Below are 20,304 nucleotides of genomic sequence, written 5' to 3' on the forward strand. Positions count from 1 at the left end.
TTCAAAACAAGCAGCAGTTTATGGCTTTATTGCCCTGCTTCCTCCTTTATTTCTGGTAGAAAAAAAACCAGATGAGCACAGTGTCCTTATCTGTCTTGTCTACCAGTATATCCCCAGGGTTAATTACAGTGCCCAGTACATTTATGGGCACTCAGAATCCACAGAAGGGGCAGTGGATGACAATTGTTTTCAGAATTCACTCATTGGTAAGACAAATCTAGACACGTCTATACTTTACAGCGCAGCAGGGAACTTGATACTCAATCCATAAACACACAAAAGTAGTTTCAGACTATGATAAGAGTCTTGAAAGGAAAGTACAGGTAACCAGGAGAGCCCTGGGCAGATGACCTGACTCAGCGTGGGTGGGGTAGTCAGGCCAGGCTTCCTAGAAGAGAGCTGAACCAAATGCTGAAGGATGAATGTTAGCTGGGCAGAGGAAGGTGGGCGGGGTAAGTGGACGAGGGCACTCAAGCATAGAGACCAGAAGGCTGCTGCAGTGGGGAGGGACATGCACAATATGTCTTGGGGACAGAGAGAAGGTCAATACAGCTGAGGGAGAAGGTAGATGTGCCGGCAGTCGGGAGTGCCACTTGGGTGTAGCTCAGTGGCAAGAACACTTGCGTGAGGCTCTTGGGTTCAACCCACGACAACGGTGAGAAAGAAAACCTGCCACTGACTGATTTTTATTTCTAATATGTATTTTGTTATTTTTATGTGTATGCATCTGAGTGTATGTGGGAGCCGGAGGAGGTCAGAAGAGGCATTGGAACTTGGCATGGTGACACACTGCTCCTCCTTCTTTTTTTTTTTTTTTTGGAGACAGGGTTTCTCTGTGTAGCCCTGACTGACCTGAAACTCACTCTGTAGACCAGGCTGGCCTAGAATTTATAACTCAGAGATCCACCTGCCTCTGCCTCCCAGAGTGCTAGGACTAAAGGCGTGTGCCACCACTACCTGTAAACTCCAGCTCCTTTAATCCCAGTACTCAGTTGACAGAGGCAGGAGGATTCTTATGAGTTCAAAGCCAGCCAGGTCTACTTGGTCAGGACAGCTGGGGCTACAACGACCTTGTCTCAAAAAGCTGAAAAAGTAAAATAATAGTAATGATGATGATGATGTTGATGATGATGATTCTGGGAGTGGTGGCACACGCCTTTAATCCCAGGACTCAGCAGGCAGAGGCAGGTGGATCTCTGAGTTTGAGGACAGCCTGGTTTACAGAGCAAGTTCCAGGACAGCCAGGGCTATGCAGAGAAACCCTGTCTCTGTTGAAAAGAAACAACAATAACAACAACAACAACAACAACAACAAAAAAAAAAAAAAAAAAAAAGGAGGAGGAGGAGGCAATGGATCACCTAGAGCTGGAGTAACAGAGGATTGTGAGTCACCATGTGGATGCTGGAGACTGAACTCTGGTACTCTGCAAGAACAGTACTCTCTTAATTCCTCAGCTATCTCTTAAGCCCCCCACTGAGTGGCCTTTTGAAAACAATGGCAAGGTTTAAGTATACAGGAAGAGTACTCTGGGGAGTGAATTTAGGAAAGAGCAGAATCAGGGAGAGTGGTCTGGGGGCAGGTGTAGTCTTCAGGTAATTAATAGATAGCAGCTGGGCCAGTGGCTGTGATAATGATTGCTGGATATACAAACAAGGGGTAAGGAGAAACATGGACTTCCAGAGCTGGTAGCCACTGCTCTCCGGGAAGGCTGGCTTTAAACTGTCTGTTCATCTCCCTCAGTCTTCCAAGAGCACGCACCAACCACATCCAATCAGGAAAACAACCTTTAAAAAAAAAATCTCGGCTGTGCATAGGATTCACCTCCCTAATCGAAGCATTCCAGAGCCAGAGCCAGGAGGCTTTCTTGTAAGGTCCAGGCTAGCCTAGTCTACATAGTGAGATCCTGTCTCAAAATTAACCAACCAACCATCCAAAACCAAACTAAACCCCCCCACAAAACCAGAATCAAAAGGTCAAAAATAGACACAAATGCGTTCACAAAGGTCTGCATGCTATACAAAGGCAGGCTAATTAGCTGAACAAGAAGGGCCTTTAAATATGTTTATTGGATAAATGAAGGGAGGATTGACAGAGAAACGTGTAAGGGGAAGGATGTGGGAGAGGTTAAGGGACTGACTAAAAAATAACAAGAAAGCCGGCCAGTGCGGGGGCAAGCCTTTAGCACTCGAGAGGCAGAGGCTGGCGGATCTCTGTGAGTTCAAGGCCAGCCTGGTCTACAGAGTGAGTTCCAGGACAGCCAGGGAGGGCTACACAGTGAGACTCTGTCTCGAACCCCCACCCCCACCCTACCCTCGCCCCAGATAACTAAATAATAGCAAGAATAAGAAAGATGGGTGACGGTCGGAGAGGGTGAAGGGGGTCTCAGGAGAGGCAGCCTGGGAGAAAGAGGTAAAGAGGGTCGGGGAGGGGTGACAGGCACATCGTGTCACTGGACTACGGGATCTGGAGGGTGGACCCGTGGACTGAGAGTCAGGGAGGAGGTAACAATACAAAGGGGAGGAATGAGAAACTTGGAAGTCGCCTTGGGAGGAGGGATGGGGTCAAAGTTTGGGAAAGCAGGAAGGAATGTAAGGTTGAGATAGGGCTCTTAAGGGGCGAGCCGAAGACCACCTCGGGGAGTCAGATGCTAGAGTGGGTGGGAGGGGGCGTGGAGGGGCACACAGATAGGTCCCTGGAAGCTCAGAATGAGGAGGGAAATGGGTGGTTGGGGAAGCAGTTGAGGAGAGTGGAGGGCAGGTTTGAAATGACTCCGGGAGGGGAATGTTGGGCGTGGCGGAGACTCTGCCCTAGGCCTTGCCCGACTCCGCGCCCTTGCAAAGGCTCTCGGAGTTTCTCCCTTCAGGCAGAAGGAGCCTTGATGTTGGAGGAGACACTGACAGGCTCAGGTATTACATCCTGTTACCTCCGGCTGGTATGGCAGGTGGGCGGTTAGAGAGCCGTAACTAGGTGGAGGGCTTGGGCAGTGACCCAGAGGGTCGCTAGAGCACATCTCTGCAGCAGAAATTCCTTGAAGGTTGCAGCCCGGGTGATTTTTACCGTCCTGGGTTCGGACCCCTGAAGACGGGGCCGGCCATGGCAGGAGACTGAAGAAAAAGGAGCTGGGAGTGGAGGTGAAAGTCGGGCTAGAAAAACAGTGCGCGCCGAAACCCGCAGGGAAAGGGTGGCAAGGGGCCTTTCCAGGGGCGTCTATGGGGACGGGCTCCGCAGCCACCGGGGCGCACCTGTATGGAGAAGAGAGAAGGGGCCACCCGGAGTCTGCAGGGGACTGCGACCCCAGGGACTTGTGCGAAGCCTTCGCCTACTTCCCATCAGCAGTTAGGGCCAGGCCAATGAAGGGGCGTGACACTGGCGCTCAGGTTTCTTCCTCTTCACCTGGACAAGGAGGGGGTGGGGGCCCAGACTTCCGGTTCAGGTGAGTGTCCCTTCGGTGACGTCAGGTCACCCTCGATTGCCCCTCTGGTCCCGCCCCGGCTCCCGCGCTCCCGTTGCCTGCGGGGGCGCGTCCCCGACGCCCTACATATACTCAGGTGCGCCGCACCTGCTCGCCCGCACCTGCCGCCTCCCGGCCCAGCTCTCCGCCGTGCACCGCAGCCCGGGGCCCGGGGCCGCACTCCTCCTGGGGGCCACGCCCGAACGGCCCCTCCGCTTCTCTGGGTAGGCTCTGAGCACGCCGGAGGGAACCGCCTGGCCTTCGGGGGCCTCTTTTGTCTGGAACCAGTCCTTCGGGCGAAGCCGGTTCCCTGTGCTGGGAGAGAGTCGCTTCACCGGAGGGGACGATTTGTGTTTACCTCGGTTAACAAGATTTGCAGTTAACCGGCTCAAAAAAAAACAAACTTTTTCCTATCTCTAGGTGGCTTAAATCTCCATCCAGTTTTTTTGTTTTTTTGTGTTGCTTCCCAGATTTTGTTTTACTGTCGGGTCGCCCTCCCGGCGCGTCCCATCTTTTCTGAGACGGAAATGGCCAATGCGGGCCTGCAACTGCTGGGCTTTTCGATGGCCCTGCTTGGCTGGGTGGGCCTGATAGTGAGCACTGCCATCCCGCAGTGGAGGATGAGCTCGTACGTGGGCAGCATCGTCACAGCCCAGGCCATGTACAAGGGGCTCTGGATGGAGTGCTCCACGCAGAGCACCGGCTTGTCAAGCTGCAAATCCTACGACTCGGTGCTCGCTCTGCCGGGTAAGGCCGTGGGACCGACGGAGCGGACGTGCCCGGAGTCAAGGTGGCGGGGTTGGGTGTGGGGCTGGGCTGAGGCCGCACGGCCTGGAGCCCGGGGTTGCCAGGGAGGAGGAAGTGGACACCTTGAGCCCAGTCGGTGGGACCGGGAGAAAGAAAGAGGGCCTGGGATCTGGCAGTGGCACGTGGGCCCACACCCCTCTGCCCGGCTTGAAGGGGGGAGTCCTGGGAAAAGGCACCCGCACCCCCGGCCCTGGGCAGTCCGTGGTCTCTGTCTTCTGCTTCTTCCTCCGGGACAAAGGGGGACCGGGACGCAGGTGCCTAGGGCCGCAGAATCGTGCCCTCGTTAGACGTGGGACCGTACTTGTGGCTTCTAATCTTATCGGCCGATTAGTTGAAGCCACAACCCCGGTGGCCTCGATAGCGGGGGCAGAGCTAAGACACGCGCCCGTCGGTGTGGCTCAAACGAGGGCCCTGGCCGCCACCTGCACTTCCCTTTCGCCCCCTTGCTCCCTTCCCCCTACCTGGCGCGGTTTCATCGAAACCTCGGCGCCCCGGGCGGGTTCTGGAGCGCGGGGCGGGGCGGGGAGCTGGATGGCCGCGGTGGCGGGGTGGGGGCGGGAACTGTCTGCCCAAGGTCTGTGTTGGACCGAGGGGGCCCCAGGCCGGCGGTGGAGCCCAACTGGCACACGGCGGTCCAGGGGTTAGTCGGCGCGGCGCGCAGCACCTAGGCTGGCGCCATCCTAAGGCTGCCATTTCCGCATTGACCTTCTCCTTCCTCTGCAGCGGCCTTGCAGGCCACTCGAGCCCTAATGGTGGTGTCCATAGTGTTGGGCTTCATAGCCTTGTTGGTCGCCACAATGGGCATGAAGTGTACAAACTGTGGGGGAGATGACAAAGTGAAGAAGGCCCGTATAGCCATGACTGGAGGCATCGTTTTCATCGTGGCAGGTGAGCCACAGGGCCAAGGTGGGACCGAGGGCTCTCTTCCATCCAGATCATTGCCCAGGTCTTGGTTTGGACACCCAACACCAGAATCTTTCTCTTTCTAGGTCTTGCTGCCTTGGTAGCATGCTCCTGGATTGCACACGACATTATCACAGAGTTTTATAACCCCTATACACCCACGAATGCGAAGTAAGTCTTCTAGGGAGACAAATCCGTAGACTTGGGACGGGGAGGACGACATCAGACCCAAGTTTTGACTCCATCCCTTTCTCTCCACAGGTACGAGTTTGGTCCTGCCATCTTTATCGGCTGGGCAGGGTCTGCTCTGGCCCTCCTGGGAGGTGCCCTGCTCTCTTGCTCCTGTCCTGGCAGTGAAAATAATGCTGTATACCGGGCACCCCGCTCCTACCCTAAATCAAATTCTGCCAAGGAGTATGTGTGAGCTGGGGTGCTCAGCCTGCGTGCAAGGTGTGGGAGGGACAAAGGCCTCCTGGTCACTCCATCCCTGAACACCATGTACGGTTGGGGGGGGGGTGCATCTTGGGGAGGGGAGGGCTTGGGAGAAGACAAAACATGGGGTGTGCTTTTGTACAGTAATAAAAATTAAGTTTTGGAAATCAGGTGTCTTTCCAAGGCTCCTTTCTCCACACCCAGGTCCTTGCCTGTCAGGAGTTCGCACTGCAGTGGCAGGAGAACTGAGTAGAGCGCCCAGCAGGGCCCCTCGGCCTTCAGGTCCCATTGTTAGGCCTAATGCCTTGACTGTGGGCTCAGGGTATTACCTATTCTCCTAAACTCTTTACCCTGTGTGGCCAAAGGCTCTATGGGTTTATGTGAGTAGGTCAGAGGGCAGCTTTGTGGAGTGGGGTCTTTCCTTCCACCTTTCTGTGGGCTCCAGGGGTTGAACTCAGGGCGTCAGGCTTGTGGCAAGTACCTTTGCCTGCTGAGCTGTATCACCAGCCCCGCCCCCCACATCTACTCTCTAAGTGGTTACCAAGGAGCTTTTTCAATTTATATACGAATACATGTATCTACTTTATTAGAAACGGGCAGGGGAGGAGGGGGTTTCTTGTTCTCTTGCATACACTACGCTCTCACCACACTTCTTTGCCCCAATTATATGTTCCTCAATGGCTCACAGGACAGACAGGCCCTCCACGGACAGAGCAACAGAGGGAGGGAGGGAGGGAGGGAGGGAGGGAGGGAGGGAGGGAGGGAGCAGGTAAGGCCTCTGTGAACAACAGGATGGTTCTGAGCCACAGTCTTCCTCTCCCATTTGTCTAGTCAAACGTCTAGGTCATCATCTGGGTCTTCTGGGTCCACGTCATCAAAAGCATCTGGTTCATAGAAGATGTGGCTAGTTGTCTGGCCCGGTCCAGGGCGGAGCAGAGCTTGCTGTCTGAGGAGGGAAGGTGTGATGATGATGAGGGTGGGTGATGAGTCAGGTCTGGAGAGTTCCTTCTAGGCGACAGTGATACTCACTTAGGTGACCCATCCCATGTCTCTGTCACTTTCTCGGTCTAAGTTCCAAGGCTCTCGAGAGCTCAAGTACCACTCGGCCCTGCGATGGGAACTGTCTTGTGCCCCAAGTCCTGAGCAGCCGGAAGGCAAGGATTCCTCAGCCCTGCTCTCCATCCACCCACACCAGGCACAGAGCAGGAGCAGCTCCTGAGCCCTGTCAATCAGCGCTTGCCACACCCATGTTAGCTTTGGGACTGGGGACTGGGGCCTGGGAAGGGCTGTCTCCCGTCTGGTCCGGCTCAGGTGGGGGCCCCTAGCTCTACTGGAGAGAAGCACAGAAAGGTCCTCTATCATTGTGGGAATCCTGTATAGGTGGGTAGGGAACCACTCCCTAGACTTGTCTCTGGAGGTGGACTTCAGCCCCTATAAAATCTTGAGGTTAATCAATAACCTGTCATCACCCCACCTTTCTGTGACCCAGATGCTGAGATCCCAGCCCAGCCTTACTTTTCAGAGCTGAACTGGAAAGGCAGAGTGAGGCTGTCTCTGGCTTCTCTTTCTTTCTTGGATAAGTGAAGGTTAAAGGTCAAATGAGTCGTGGGATCCACCTGTAGGTACAACAAGTGCTGTTGCTGATCAGTTCTACTTTTCCACCCCAGACCCCCAACATCTCTAGTTTTTTTTTTTTTTTTTCCCTTCTGAGACAGAGTTTCTTTGTGCAGCCCTGGCTGTCCTGGATCTGCCTGTCTCTACCGTCTGGCTTTTCTTTTCTTTATAATTTTTACTTTATGTTCATTGGTGTTTTGCCTGTGAGGGTGTCAGAAGTGTGCACTGCCACTGCCTGGCTATCTCAGCCTTACTTTTCCCCTTGCCAGACTCTAGGCTCACACCCTTGTTCTGGCTACTTTTGGATACCTGGGTTGTGTGAGGATCTGGGTGTAGCTCAGAATGGAGGGGAAGCCGCTCCCGGAGATCCAGGCTGAAGTCAGGAAGAATGGAGAACCACCAAGTCTAGGGAAGAAAAACATATTCCCTCATTTATTTGCTGTAAGATAGCATCCTTAATTGGTTAAGTTAACGGGGTCTTTAATTTTTTGGAGATAGGATCTCTCTAGCCCTGGTTGTCTTGGAACTCACTATGTAGATCAGGTGAGGCTCAAACTCAGGTGTGGCTGCTTCTGCCTCCCAAGTGCTGGGATTAAAGGTGTGTGCCGCCCATGGCTGGCTAGTTTATGGGCTCTTGAGTTGAGCAACCCTGAGTTCAAATCCTGGGTATTTCACTTGGTGTAATAACTTAGGCAAGTGACTTAAATTTTAACATCTCTGGATTTTATTTTCCAGTCTGAAAAACAAAGATAAAACAATTACTTTGGGGTTGGGGATTTAGCTCAATGGTAGAGCGCTTGCTTAGCAAGCGAAAGGCCCTGGGTTCAATCCTCAGCTGTAAACAAAAACAAAAACAAACAAACAAAAAAACAACAACACAAAACACTTACTTCACAGGGTATCTGAGAACTGAACAAGAAAAATGACGGAAAACACAGGGGAATGCAGCTCAATGACTGTGTGTGTGCTGAGCACGTTTAAGGATCTAGGTTCAATCCTCCAAGCACCACAAAGTATAAACAGGATGCTGGCTGGCATGGTGCTTCATGTCTTTTTTTTCTCTTTAAGATTTATTTATTGGGTTGGGGATTTAGCTCAGTGGTAGAGTGCTAAGCGCAAGGCCCTGGGTTCGATCCTCAGCTCCAAAAAAAAAAAAAAAAAAAAAAAAAAAAAGATTATTTCTTGTGATACAGTATTCTGCCTGCATGCATCCCTGTGGGCCAGAAGAGGGCACTAGATCTCATTACAGATGGTTGTGAGCCACCATGTGGTTGCTGGGAATTGAACTCAGGACCTCTGGAAGAGCAGTCAGTGCTTTTAACTGTCTCTCCAGCCCTGGTGGTACATGTCTTTAACCTTAGAACTTGGGAGACAGAGGCAGGTGGATCTCTGTAGGTTCAAAGTCTTAAAAAAGTCAGTTCTAGGCTAGTCAGGGCTACACAGTGAGACCCTGCCCCAAACAAATTAACAACACACAAGTAATTAGTCATTAATTAATTAAGTGAGTAATCAGCTTTCCTTGCTTCTCCTGAGACAGTCTCAGGTATCACATAGACCAGGCTGTCCTTGAGCTTACTAGGTACGCTGGAACTCCTGCTTCTCCTTCCTCTACCTTGTAAGTGAACATCAGTTTGTATTGCTCTTCCCATCATGCCCCCTGTCCTGGCTAGTTTTATGTCAACTTGAGAGAAGCTCAAGAAAAAAAAAGGGGATAGTATAGATATGATAGGATAAAAGAAGAGATCAATGAACCTACTTTTAAAGAGCAACTTGTTTAAAATGTTTTACACTGGTACAGATTTTAGTTCATTGATACAAATTTAAAGTTAATTTTGTTATACTGAATATATATTTCTATTCTCCTTTGAGATATTATGTTTATGTAACTCATTTAGATTGTAATGGATAATTAAATACAGATCTTCTATGATAGTCAAACTTGTAACATGTTAGTTAAGTTTTCTAGGTATACACAGATATATTTCATATAGACAGGTAATCTTCAAACGCTTCAAAGACCTACAGAATATGGCATTTAAAATATTTTTAAAAATTTAGACTTTCTGGACAGTGAGACATGTCTGCTCCTGGCAGCACCAATTTACTTTAGAGAGGAGGATGGGCATCGAAGACACTCTATATGGAGTTTATCTTCTTCTTGGCAAAAACAGCCATTTGGGCAAGAAACTGTTCTTGCCTGGACTGCTTGATCAACTGGACATGCAGGACCCATAGGAAGGTGACCACTGAACTTTGCTTGGCGAAATGGTCCTTCAGGTTCCTGCTTCGCAGAGGAAATTGCCAGACATTCTACAGGACACAGAGAGAAATGACTGAGAGACTCTAGGCCTGTGGGCTGAAGACAGATGCCCCAACTTTACAAAGGAACATTAGGTGACTGTCCAGGCTGCCAGCTGTCTCTGTCTACCCTGCAAGACTCCCAAAAGTTGCTTGCATCCTTCTCCCATTTCTCAGGTAATAGCATATCCTTCTGGGGTCTTTGATGTAGTTGAAGACTAGATAGTTATAATTTTCCTTAGTTATGATAAAAGATAAGTTAGATATGAAACCTTAGACTCACAAATATAGAATAGGATATCTTCTTTAATTCTGCCAAGTACAAATAGACTAGTTATTATAAATAGACTAGATATTGTAACTGTAATTCTTGCTTGATAATTGTTTTGTTATATGTAATTTTACTATGTGAAAGTTAAAACCTTCCTTTTTGAAAAAAAAGAAAAGGGGAAGTGCTGTGGATATTGCTGTGTATAAATAAAATGCTGATTGGCCAGTAGCCAGGCAGGAAGTATAGGTGGGACAAGCAAGAGAAGAGAATGCTGGGAAGTGAAAGGAGGCAGCCGCTGCCATGAGTACCAACATGTAAGATACTGGTAAGCCACGAGCCATGTGGCAACTTATAGATTAATAGAAATGGGTTGATTTAAGATAAAAGAACTAGATAAGAAGCCTGCCATGGCCATACAGTTTATAAGCAAAAAACAAAACAAAACAAAAAAAACTTCCATTGAGAAAATTCCTCTGTCTGATCCAGCTGTAGGGTATTTTCTTAATTACTGATTGATGCGAGAGGGCCCAGCTCACTGTGGGTGGGGATCCCTTGTGTAGGTGGGGTCCCTCGTGGGCTGGTGGTCCTGGGTGTTGAAAGCAGACTGAACAAGTCATGAGGAGTAAGCCAGTCAGCAGCACCCCTCCATGGTCTCTGCATCAGCTCCTGCCTCCAGGTTCTCTGCCCTGTTTTGAGTTCCTTGCTTGACTTCCTTCAGTGATGGACTACAACATGGAAGTGTGAGCCAAAAAAACCCTTTCTCCCCCAACTTGCTTTTGGTCATGGTGTTTCATCACAGCAATAGAAACTCTGGCTGAAACATTGGCCCTTCTCTGATCCTAATCCAGTCTTCTCTGTTGTCTTTCCTGACCTGGTAAGTTGCACGTTGTTGGGGCCTTCGACAGAGGATGGAGGCTGAAGTCTGGCCCATTTTACCACTCAGAGTCACCTCTGTGTGAGCAAGGGTGCTCAGCGCTCCCATGGGGCCGGGACCATGCAGCTCTTCATGTAGCAGACCCAGCACACGGACCTGCTCTATCGGGGAGTCAGCACCTGGAGAGGGACAAGAAATGTAGATCATGAAAGACACAAGGTAGCATTTAGCTGAAGGCCTTGGAGTAAACAGTGAAGCTAAGGAAAGGAGAGGGCCACATCCTATCATAAATAGACCTGCCTCGGCCAATCGTACCATCCCACCATACTGCTCTGTGCCTTTACTAGCCCACAATTAATTATCCAATTCAGATCTGATCAAGGGACCACTGACTTCTATCTTTCAGCACGACATGAATACTTTTAGCATGTCTAGAAACTTTGCAGCCTCATCAATTACTGAACTGCTTGTATGCTGTGGTTATCAGGTAGTGTCTTCCTTTCTCTCTGGGAACATTAACAGTGTGACACACTCCGCCAAACACTTTGGCACATTTTACTTTTTACATTTATGGGTGTTTATGTATACATGTATATGTTCCATGGTGTGCATGTGCCATGGCATGCTTGTGGAGATCACAGGCTAACTTTTGGAAATCTTTTCTTCTTCCAACATGTGGGACTCAAGCGTTGACTAAAGGTTCTCAGATTTGGTGGCAAGCATCTCTATCCACTCAGCTGTCATGCTGGCTGGCCCAATTTGGCACATTTTATTATTTATTTACTCATTTATTTATTTATTTTTCAGATAAGGTCTCACTAGATAGCCTTGGCTGGCATGGATCTTGATATATAGACCAGGATGGTCTTGAACTCATAAGAGATCAACCTACCCCTGCTAGGATTCAAAGTGTGTGTCTTTCCACAGCCAGGTCTAATTTTTAAAAAATGGGTTGTTTTGATTGATGTGTGTGGGTGTCCAGAGGCCAGAAGAGGGTAAAGAGCTTCACTTCCAGCCAGGTTTACTTCTTCGTGTCTTTTATGAGAATAAGCCTCTATAAGGCAATGGCCCAGTTGTAAGGTCAGTCTTGATTTTTCCATTATTTAAAACTGTACTTGCTCTATGAGTTCGAGGCCAGCCTGGTCTCCAAAGTGAGTTCCAGGAAAGGCGCAAAGCTACACAGAGAAACCCTGTCTCGAAAAACCAAAAAAAAAAAAAAACAAACAAAACAAAACAAACAAACAAAAAAACTGTACTTGACATTGCCCTATGCATTTATATTTGTAAAATAAGTGAATGAGGAGCTGGAGATGTAGCTCAGTTATTAAGCATGCCTGCCTGGTATACAAGCAGCAGCTTATACACTCACTGTGCATGGTGGTACAGGCCTACACTTAGCCTCAGGAGGCAATGGCAGGAGATCAGTAGCTCAAGGTCAATCCCACCTCTTCGCCCAGACAGATCCTGTACATCCGTCACCAGGATCTAGCTGCACTGAGACCATTACAGCAAACCATAACTGACCAAAATGCAGAGAACAAGTGACTGTGTGGTGGCTGCCTCCAACTGACTGATCTATAACACAACTCCTGAACCCGAGGCTCGGGGATCATGTTGGAAGAGGGACAGAAAGATTGTAAGAGCCAGAGGAAAAGGAAGTTCACACTAGATTTCTTTTCTTTCTTTCTTCCTTTCTTTTATTTTTATTTTTTGAGACAGGGTTTCTCTGTGTAGCTTTGCGCCTTTCCTGGATCTCATTCTGTAGACCAGGCAAAAGATCTGCCTGCCTCTGTCTCCCAAGTGCCCCAAAAGAAACTACCACCTGGCGATTTCTTTTCTTTTTAAAGATTTATTTACTCCTGTATTTTATGTCTATGGGTGCTCTGTCTTCATGCACACCAAAAGAGGGCACCCCATCCCATTACCAATGGTTGTGAGCCACCATGTGGGTGCTGGGAACTGAACTCAGGGCCTCTGGAAGAGCAGCCACTACTCCTAACCACTGAGCCATCTCTCCAGTCCTCTCTATGAGATTTCATCTTCTAGCAATGTCAGAGAGGGTGTCACATGGGCCAGCTTTACCCATTAAGTCGCATTAACACAGCTGCCTAAACAAGACCCAAGCAAAGGAGACACCAACTGACGTGTTAACATGGAAGGGGGAAAATCTCACAGGGCCTCCAGACAAACAACTACAGGCAACCAAGGAATCCTGAGAGTGAGAGACAATCTTCCCAAGGGAAAAGCCCCCCAATTTGTTACAGAATACCAAGTGGTCAGCCTTGAAATCATACACGTACAAGTAACATTATATGAACTGAACAGGTTGTAGTTATATAATTAGGAATATATATCTATGTAACAATAATTAAAGAAAAAGAAGCAATGAATTTGAGGTGCACATGAAGGGAAATATGATGTAATTACATATTTTAAAAAATTATTCAAATAATTAAAAAAAAAGAAACTTGCTGGGTGTTTGTGGCGCACACCTTTAATCCCAGAGCTGGGGAGGCAGAGGTAGGCAGAGTTCTGTAAGTTCAAGGCTAGCCTCGTCTATAGAGAGAATTCCAGGATAGCCATGGATATACAGAGGAACCCTGTCTCAAAAAATCAAAACTAAAACTCAAAAACAGTAACAACAAAAAACCAAAACCAAACAAACAAACAAAAGAAAGCGTCTCAGTACACTGGGACTTAATGTAGAAAAGAGCACATAATGTATAAAGATGTAATTTGTGACAACACAAAATTCTCAGGAAAAAAAGTTGTTTGAGGTCGTCCTTGGCTACATACCAGGTGAGGCCAGCTTTGATTCTTCTGGCCATAAGGAATATATGAGACCTTACATTAAAAAAAAGTGGATGGGGGCTGGAGAGATGGCTCAGAGGTTAAGAGCACTGACTGCTCTTCCAGAGGTCCTGAGTTCAATTCCCAGCAACACATGGTGGCTCACAACCACCTGTAATGAGATCTGGTGCCCTCATCTGGCTTGCAGGCATACATGCTGTATACAAAATAAATAAATAAATCTAAAAAAAAAAAAAAGTGGAGACCTAGAGACGGAACAACCCACAGAACAACCGGTACATGAACAGCACAAAGCAGAACAACGTCCGGGCTGGAGAGATGCTCTGCAGGGAAGAGCACTGGCTGCTCTTCAGAGGACCTGAGCTCCAACCCCAGCAACCCCTTGGTGCCTTACATGGCATCCAGTGCCCTATTTTTGGCCTCTGCAGGCACCAGGCACGCACAATGTGCTGCACACACAGACAAAATCACTTAAGAAAATGAAAACAAAACCCTTGTACTTCTCTTAACCTGGGTGTGGTGGTACAGTTCTAGCACCAGGGCTGGAGAGCTGGCTCAGCATTTAAGGGGTCTTACTTCCCAATCCTAGGACCAGATCTGGACCCCAGCACCCATGTAATAAGCCCAGTGTCCTGGTACGCGCTGGAACCCCAGCTCCAAGGGGGACAGCTGGGGATTGCTAGCTTCCAGCCTAGCTGACAACATTCAAGTTGTCCCAGGTTCAGGGACAGACTCTTCTTCAAAGAAACAAAGAGTAACAGAGAAGGCAACCAATTCCCTCTTCTGGCCTTCATTTGCAGAGGTACATGAACCTGAATACACACTCTGCATATAATCAGACATGGGTATGCATACTCACAAAGATACAAGTTGTTTTTTTTTCTTTTGTTTTTCTTTTTTTTTTTTTTTTTTTTTTTTTGGTTTTTCGAGACAGGGTTTCTCTGCGTAGTTTTGCGCCTTTCCTGGAGCTCACTTGGTAGCCCAGGCTGGCCTCGAACTCACAGCGATCCGCCTGGCTCTGCCTCCCGAGTGCTGGGATTAAAGGCGTGCGCCACCACCGCCCGGCCTAAAGATTTATTTATTTATTTATTTATTATGTATACAGTATGCCTGTGTGTCAGAAGAGGGCACCAGATCTCACTATTGATGGTTGTGAGCCACCATGTGGTTGCTGGGAATTGAACTCAGGACCTCTGGAAGAGCAGCCAGTGCTCTTAACCGCTGAGCCATCTCTCCAGTCCCTCTTTTGTTTTTCAAGACAGGGTTTGTGTAGCCCTGGCTGTCCTGGAACTTGCTATATATACCAGACTGGCCTCGAACTCACAGAGATCTGCCCATCTCTGCTTTCCGAGTGCTGGATTAGAAGGCATGGGCCACCACTGCCCGGCCCCTTGTTTTTGTTTTTTGAGACAGGGTCTCACCATGTAGCTCTGGCTATCCTAGAACTCACTATGTAGACCAGGCTGTCCTCAAACTCAGAGATCTGCCTGCCTCTGCCTCCTGAGGGCTGGGATTAAAGGTGTGCCCCATGATGTCAAGCTAGACACAACACAGTCTTAAAACAACAAATCTCCAACAATCAACACTCCATCTCCCAATTCTCCCTAAAACATTCAGGAGATGGCAGAATATGGGACTGGAGATCCCTAGTACCTCTTGTTGGAGTGGGAAGGAAGGGGTGATGTTCTTTGCGGGAACTCTATGAGGGCACCTAACAAAAGGAGGAAGCTCACCTGGGGAGACACGTGGCTGGCTCAGAGCATGCAGGGTTTGACAGAGTGTGACACAGGGAAGGTGAAGCAACAGCCAGCTCAGAGAATCCAGAGCAATGGTGACAGGGCCAGGATCCGTCCTTCTGCACATGGCCCTTAAGGTCCCCAGAGGTCCTTCAGGGACAGCTTCGCCAGGTTTTGACCAGTTAAGAGGGTCTTTAAAGAGGTCATGGTAAACCAGGCTAGAAAGGGAGAAGAGAAGACATGTTATAACCTTGAACTTCTTCCTGATTTATTTTTTTAGACAGGGTTTCTCTGTGTAACAGCCCTGGATATCCTGGAACTCACTCTGTAGACCAGACTGGCCTCCAACTCACCTGCCTCTGTCTCCTGAGTGCTGGGATTACAGGCGTGTGCCACCCCACCTGCCTCTTCCTGATTTTTGGACTCCCCCCCCCCCCGCCCCCCAATTCTCACCAATACCTTAAATATTAGTGAAAGCTAATTACTGAAAGGATTTAGTAACTGACGGCAGACTTTGGTGTCTCATAACCTAAGTTCTAAGGTTGATTTTGGCCCTTTAAAGTCCTTTTTGACATCTGTTCTCAACTCCTCTTCTGGGGGTTAGAGAGTTGGCCTAGTAATTAAGAGTGTGTATATTGTTCTTGAAGAGGACTGGAGTTGAGTCCCTAGTCGGCTCACAACTGCCTATTACTGGACTTTCAGGGGAATCTCATGTCTTTTTCTCCCTTCCATGGGCACTTACACTTGTGCACATATCTGCACACACACAATTAAAAAAGAAATCTTGGCTGGGCAGTGGTGGCGCATGCCTTTAATCCCAGCACTCGGGAGGCAGAGGCAGGCAGATCTCTGTGAGTTCGAGGCCAGCCTGGGCTACCAAGTGAGTTCCAGGAAAGGCGCAAAGCTACACAGAGAAACCCTGTCTTGAAAATCCAAAACCAAAACCAAAACCAAAAAAAAAAAAAAAAAAAAAAAAAAAGAAATCTTGGCGGGACAGTGGTGACTTACGCTTTCAACCCCAGCACTCAGGAGGCCAAGATAGATGGCTCTCTGTGAGCTCAAGGTCTGCCTGGTATATATAGCAAGTTTCAGGCCAGCCAAGGATATGTAATGGGACTCTGCCTCAAAAAACCAAACCAAATCTTAGCAACAAAAACAACCCCTCCCCGCCCCACCGGGATCCTGCCACACAGAAGAGCCCTGTCACTTCTTACCATTGTTTTCTACGATTTACTAGAGCAGGAAACAAGCTAGTCTTATCCACTGTTCTATCGCGAGTGTCTGAGCATAGCTCTTGGTTTTTGGTGCTCAGTACAGACTGACCTCGTGAGTGAACCTGGATACTGCACTAACCTTCCTAACTAGTCTCCACTTCCAGGCTGCCTTGTGTTGTTACATCCCCTCCATGGTAACCAATGGACTAGTGTTTCGAAGAGGCATGGTGTGACTAAACTCTCCTCCCAACGGTTCTTGGCATAACATCTAAACTTCCATTGTGCTCTGGAAGACCTTTTTACAGTCAGGTACCTCTTTATCTACCTGACCTCTCATGCCTTGTCATATGTTACTCTGGTGTCCCTTTGCCTTTAGGGCAAGTCCCTTAGTACCCTGCAGTTAGTGCTGATGCAAGCCTGGATTCTATGACTGAATTATGCACCATTCAGAATAACCCAAAGGGCAGGGTTTATCTACTCTACCATCCTGTAGGTCCTCTAGTGCCCAGACACACTGTCACCTTTTTACTTCCATTTCTCTCAACTTCTGGGACCCTTTCTGGATTGTCCTAGTTGTCACCAATCCTCATTTCCACAGTTCCCATCAGCTCCCAACTAGAGCTCCAGCTTCAGGGAATCTCATGTTCCTAAAGATCTACCCACTCCTTTGACTGCTGCCATTGCTAGTTTTGGGGTTCAAAAGTGCTATGTGGTCAAGAATGACCTCAAACTGCTGACCGGCCTGTCTGAACCTTCCAAGTGCTGGGATGACAGATGTACCCCCCTGCCCCAGGTTTATATAGTGCTAGGGCTCAAACCCAAGGCTTTGAGCATGCCAGGAAGCACTCCCATACCACCTGAGCAGTCTCTAGTCCCTAAAGTAAATCTGTAATTTATTTATTTTTATTTTATATGCATTGGTGTTTTGCCTGCATGTATGTCTGTGTAATGGTGTTGGGTTCCCTGAAACTGGAGCTACAGTTGTGAGTTAACATATATATGCTGGGAATTGAAGCCAGGTCATCTAGAAGAACAGCCAGTGCTCTTAACCGCTGAGCCATCTCTCCAGCCCTGTAAATTTATAATTTTTAAAAAGCTTATCTTTTAATTATGTATATACATGAGTATGTGATTATGTGCAAGTAAGTATAGGTACCCAAGAAAGCCAGAAGAGGACACCAGATACCCTTGAGCTGGAAATACTGGTGGCTGTGAGCCGCCCTAAGTAGGCGCTAGATGGGGATTTACAGAAATCTAAAAATTAATTTTTTTAAAATTAAAAAAAATTTGCCAAGTGTGGTGGCACATGCTTTTGATACCAGCACTCAGGAGGCAGAGGCAGGTGGATCTCTGTGACTTTGGGGCCAGCCTGGTCTACAGAGTGAGTTTCAGGACAGCCAGGGCTACAAAGAAAAACCTTGTCTTGAAAAACCAAAAACTAGCCATTAACTGTCCCATTAGAAATCTGAAGATCATTTATGCTAAAAACACTACCTCATCACTTCATTCTACACATAATGAAAATGGGATGAAAGACTTGGTACTTCTGTCTTCATACTGCATCATTCTCTTTGTAGACATGTTGGTCATTTGAAAATCATTTTGTCCTGAGGGGCTGGAGAGATGGTTCAATAGTTAAGAGCACTGGTTGCTTTTGCAGAGGGTCCTGATTTGACGATGGCTCAAATCATGTAAAACTCCAGTTCCAGAGGATTCAACACCCTCTTCTGATTTCTGCAGGCGCTAAAGTATGCCCATGGTACATATACATATACATGTAGACAAAACACTCATATACATAAGATAAAAAAAAAAAAATCCAAAAAAAAATTAAAGTCATTTTGTCTTTTTAGCATACAGCCATGAAAGCAGTCTGAGGATACACTCATTTAAAATTTTGGAGTCATTTTATTTGCTTTACATTTACTATTTATTTAGAAACAGGGTCTCACTATTGCTGTGGAATGTCTTTCTGTACGATGTGAATATGTGTTGCTCTGATTGGTTGATAAATAAAGCTGCATTGGCCTATGGCAAGGCAGCTTAGAGGCAGGCAGGAAATCCTAGAGAAGGAAGGAGAGGACAGAGAGAGACAGCCGCTGGGGTGGCAGAGCAAGAGGCCAGCAGACCGGTAACGCCATGGCTCTGTAAATTTGTAAGTAATATTAAGCCTCTAAATTATTATTTTATAAGTGGCTGTGGGACCACAAAGGCGGGGGTGTGGGGTGTGAGGTGTGTGTCCCCACTGGCCGGAGAAACATTTCAGCTACACACCATGTAGACCTAACTGGCCCGGAACACACTACACAGACTAGGCTGGCTAGGATCACACAAAGATCTCCCTGTATTTGCCTTCTGAGTGCAGGGATTACAGGTGTGTACTACCACAGTGCCTTACACCACATTGTTTTATTGAGATATTTTATAAATTCAATGTGGTTTGTAACATAATCATAGCACACCAGAGGTTGAGACAGGATTGATAAGAGCTGGAGGCTATTGTGAGTTCACAATTTAAAAAAAAATAGCTAAATGTCCTTTTCTGAGGATTAAGAAAATAAAAAGGAAAAAGTTTTGTCCAAAGGTTAATTTACCCTATTACACTTTGGAGTTAGTATGCTCTTTTACCTTTTTCTTGTGTTTTCAACTCAAGTCTACTGTCTATAGTCCTGAGCCTTATAAGACCCAGAACAGAGCAACTGCAGGATATTTATGAGAGATGACGGCAACACTCTAAGAGAAACTGCAGTTTCTTGACTATTTATTAACCTGCAACATTGAAGGCAGAATGCTTATGTTCAGGAAAATATCTTTATAGTCTACTCCAGGAAATATGAGTCTCCTGCTCTCTTTTGCTCAGTGAGCCATAGCCTCATGGTGTTCCTCTCCATCCCTTTGTCTCCAGTCAAGTAGGCCAGCTTTGGCTCAAGTCTCTAGAACTTCAGATAGTCTTGTTTATAATTTCTACTGTTCCAAGTTATATGAAGTTATATGATCCCATTTCCACACAATCCGAGAGTCTGTGCTTTCGCTGAGTAGACGCTCCTTATCAACTGAGGTCCGAAAGAAACCCGTTCTAATTTCTACTTACCGGCTGTTGATATCAGAGCCAAAACCTTCGCGAAACTCTTCTTCACTCACTTCACAGCCCAGAACGTGGATTTGCTCCCCACTAAAGCAAAGACGATGGGGATACGTTGAAGAATGGGGGCACCGGTTCCCTTCCCCGGAAGGACCAAGGGAAGCGGCAGGATAACTCACCGAAGGGCAGATTTCTTGATTAGAGCCTTCAGGAGACTACGCCCCTCCCACTCCACGGAATCTGCAGGGAGCCAAGCAGGTGCAAATCCGACAGAGCCCTTAGGTCTCCCACCCCTAGCCAGGCAGCCTCAAGCCTTCCGCCCCTGCAGCCAGGCCCGAGGCTCCCCCCACGGGCCTCCCTCTCCTCCTCACCTCGAAGAAGCACCAAGCCACCGAGGGCCAACAGCGAGTCCAGCATCTCGGACGCTTTCTGATGCCGTCACGGCCGAGGAGGCGGGGCACTTACGATTGCTCCTCCCTCCTCATCCCCCCCCCCCCCATTAAAGGCCCGCAAAGCCTGGAACGAGGGTTTTTTCTCTTTTTTCCTCTTATGCTCCGTGTTCTCCGCGGGGCTCACTCGGAGGGGACGCCGCTGCCGAGTCTCTGCACACAGTCGTGGAGACGACATCCCCGGTCAGCTCTTGCACCGCGGCCGGGGTGAGGAGGGCCGTTGGGACAGTTGTCCGGGCCCCGGGGAGAGAGGGGTCGCGCGAGCCCCGCGACCCCAGGACGGCCCGAACCCGGGGGCCCGTGACGTCACCGGCCCCGCCCACCCCCGTGGCGCCCGGCTCCGGGCCCCGCCCAGCCGTAA

The 20,304-nt window shown here is 48.4% G+C and overlaps 2 protein-coding genes across 7 annotated transcripts; one reads left to right on the forward strand and one right to left on the reverse strand.

The window, feature by feature from the left end:
- Positions 1-522: 522 nt before the first annotated feature.
- Positions 523-5,764, forward strand: Cldn7 (claudin 7). 2 transcript variants are annotated; one of them, XM_076542734.1, is made up of 5 exons: positions 523-655; positions 3,923-4,199; positions 4,983-5,147; positions 5,249-5,333; positions 5,424-5,764. In XM_076542734.1, exons 2-5 carry the CDS (start codon positions 3,980-3,982, stop codon positions 5,584-5,586), a joined length of 633 nt encoding a protein of 210 aa, XP_076398849.1. In that variant the 5' UTR covers positions 523-655; positions 3,923-3,979; the 3' UTR covers positions 5,587-5,764. The 2 variants fall into 2 exon arrangements, with proteins under 2 accessions (XP_076398849.1, XP_006973470.1); XM_006973408.4 differs by lacking the exon at positions 523-655 and adding an exon at positions 2,818-2,907.
- Positions 5,765-6,143: 379 nt separating this feature from the next.
- On the reverse strand, positions 6,144-20,264 carry Elp5 (elongator acetyltransferase complex subunit 5). 5 transcript variants are annotated; one of them, XR_013041709.1, is made up of 9 exons: positions 19,866-20,008; positions 19,674-19,734; positions 19,504-19,584; positions 15,196-15,416; positions 10,649-10,830; positions 9,406-9,518; positions 7,518-7,613; positions 7,110-7,210; positions 6,144-6,540 (listed from the first exon to the last, which is right to left on the reverse strand). XR_013041709.1 is itself a non-coding variant. In XM_076542732.1 (9 exons), the coding sequence occupies exons 4-9, from the start codon at positions 17,909-17,911 to the stop codon at positions 6,426-6,428; spliced, it is 720 nt and encodes a 239-aa protein (XP_076398847.1). In that variant the 5' UTR covers positions 17,912-18,027; positions 19,504-19,584; positions 19,674-19,734; positions 19,866-20,245; the 3' UTR covers positions 6,144-6,425. The 5 variants fall into 5 exon arrangements, 4 of the variants coding, with proteins under 4 accessions (XP_076398847.1, XP_076398845.1, XP_076398848.1 ...); XM_076542732.1 differs by lacking the exon at positions 9,406-9,518 and adding an exon at positions 17,907-18,027 and having other exon boundaries at positions 19,866-20,245; XM_076542730.1 differs by lacking the exon at positions 9,406-9,518 and having other exon boundaries at positions 19,866-20,264.
- Positions 20,265-20,304: the final 40 nt, after the last annotated feature.

The sequence above is a fragment of the Peromyscus maniculatus genome, chromosome 8 (genome assembly GCF_049852395.1).
Source record: "Peromyscus maniculatus bairdii isolate BWxNUB_F1_BW_parent chromosome 8, HU_Pman_BW_mat_3.1, whole genome shotgun sequence".
In the NCBI taxonomy this organism is placed as follows: Eukaryota; Metazoa; Chordata; class Mammalia; order Rodentia; family Cricetidae; genus Peromyscus; species Peromyscus maniculatus.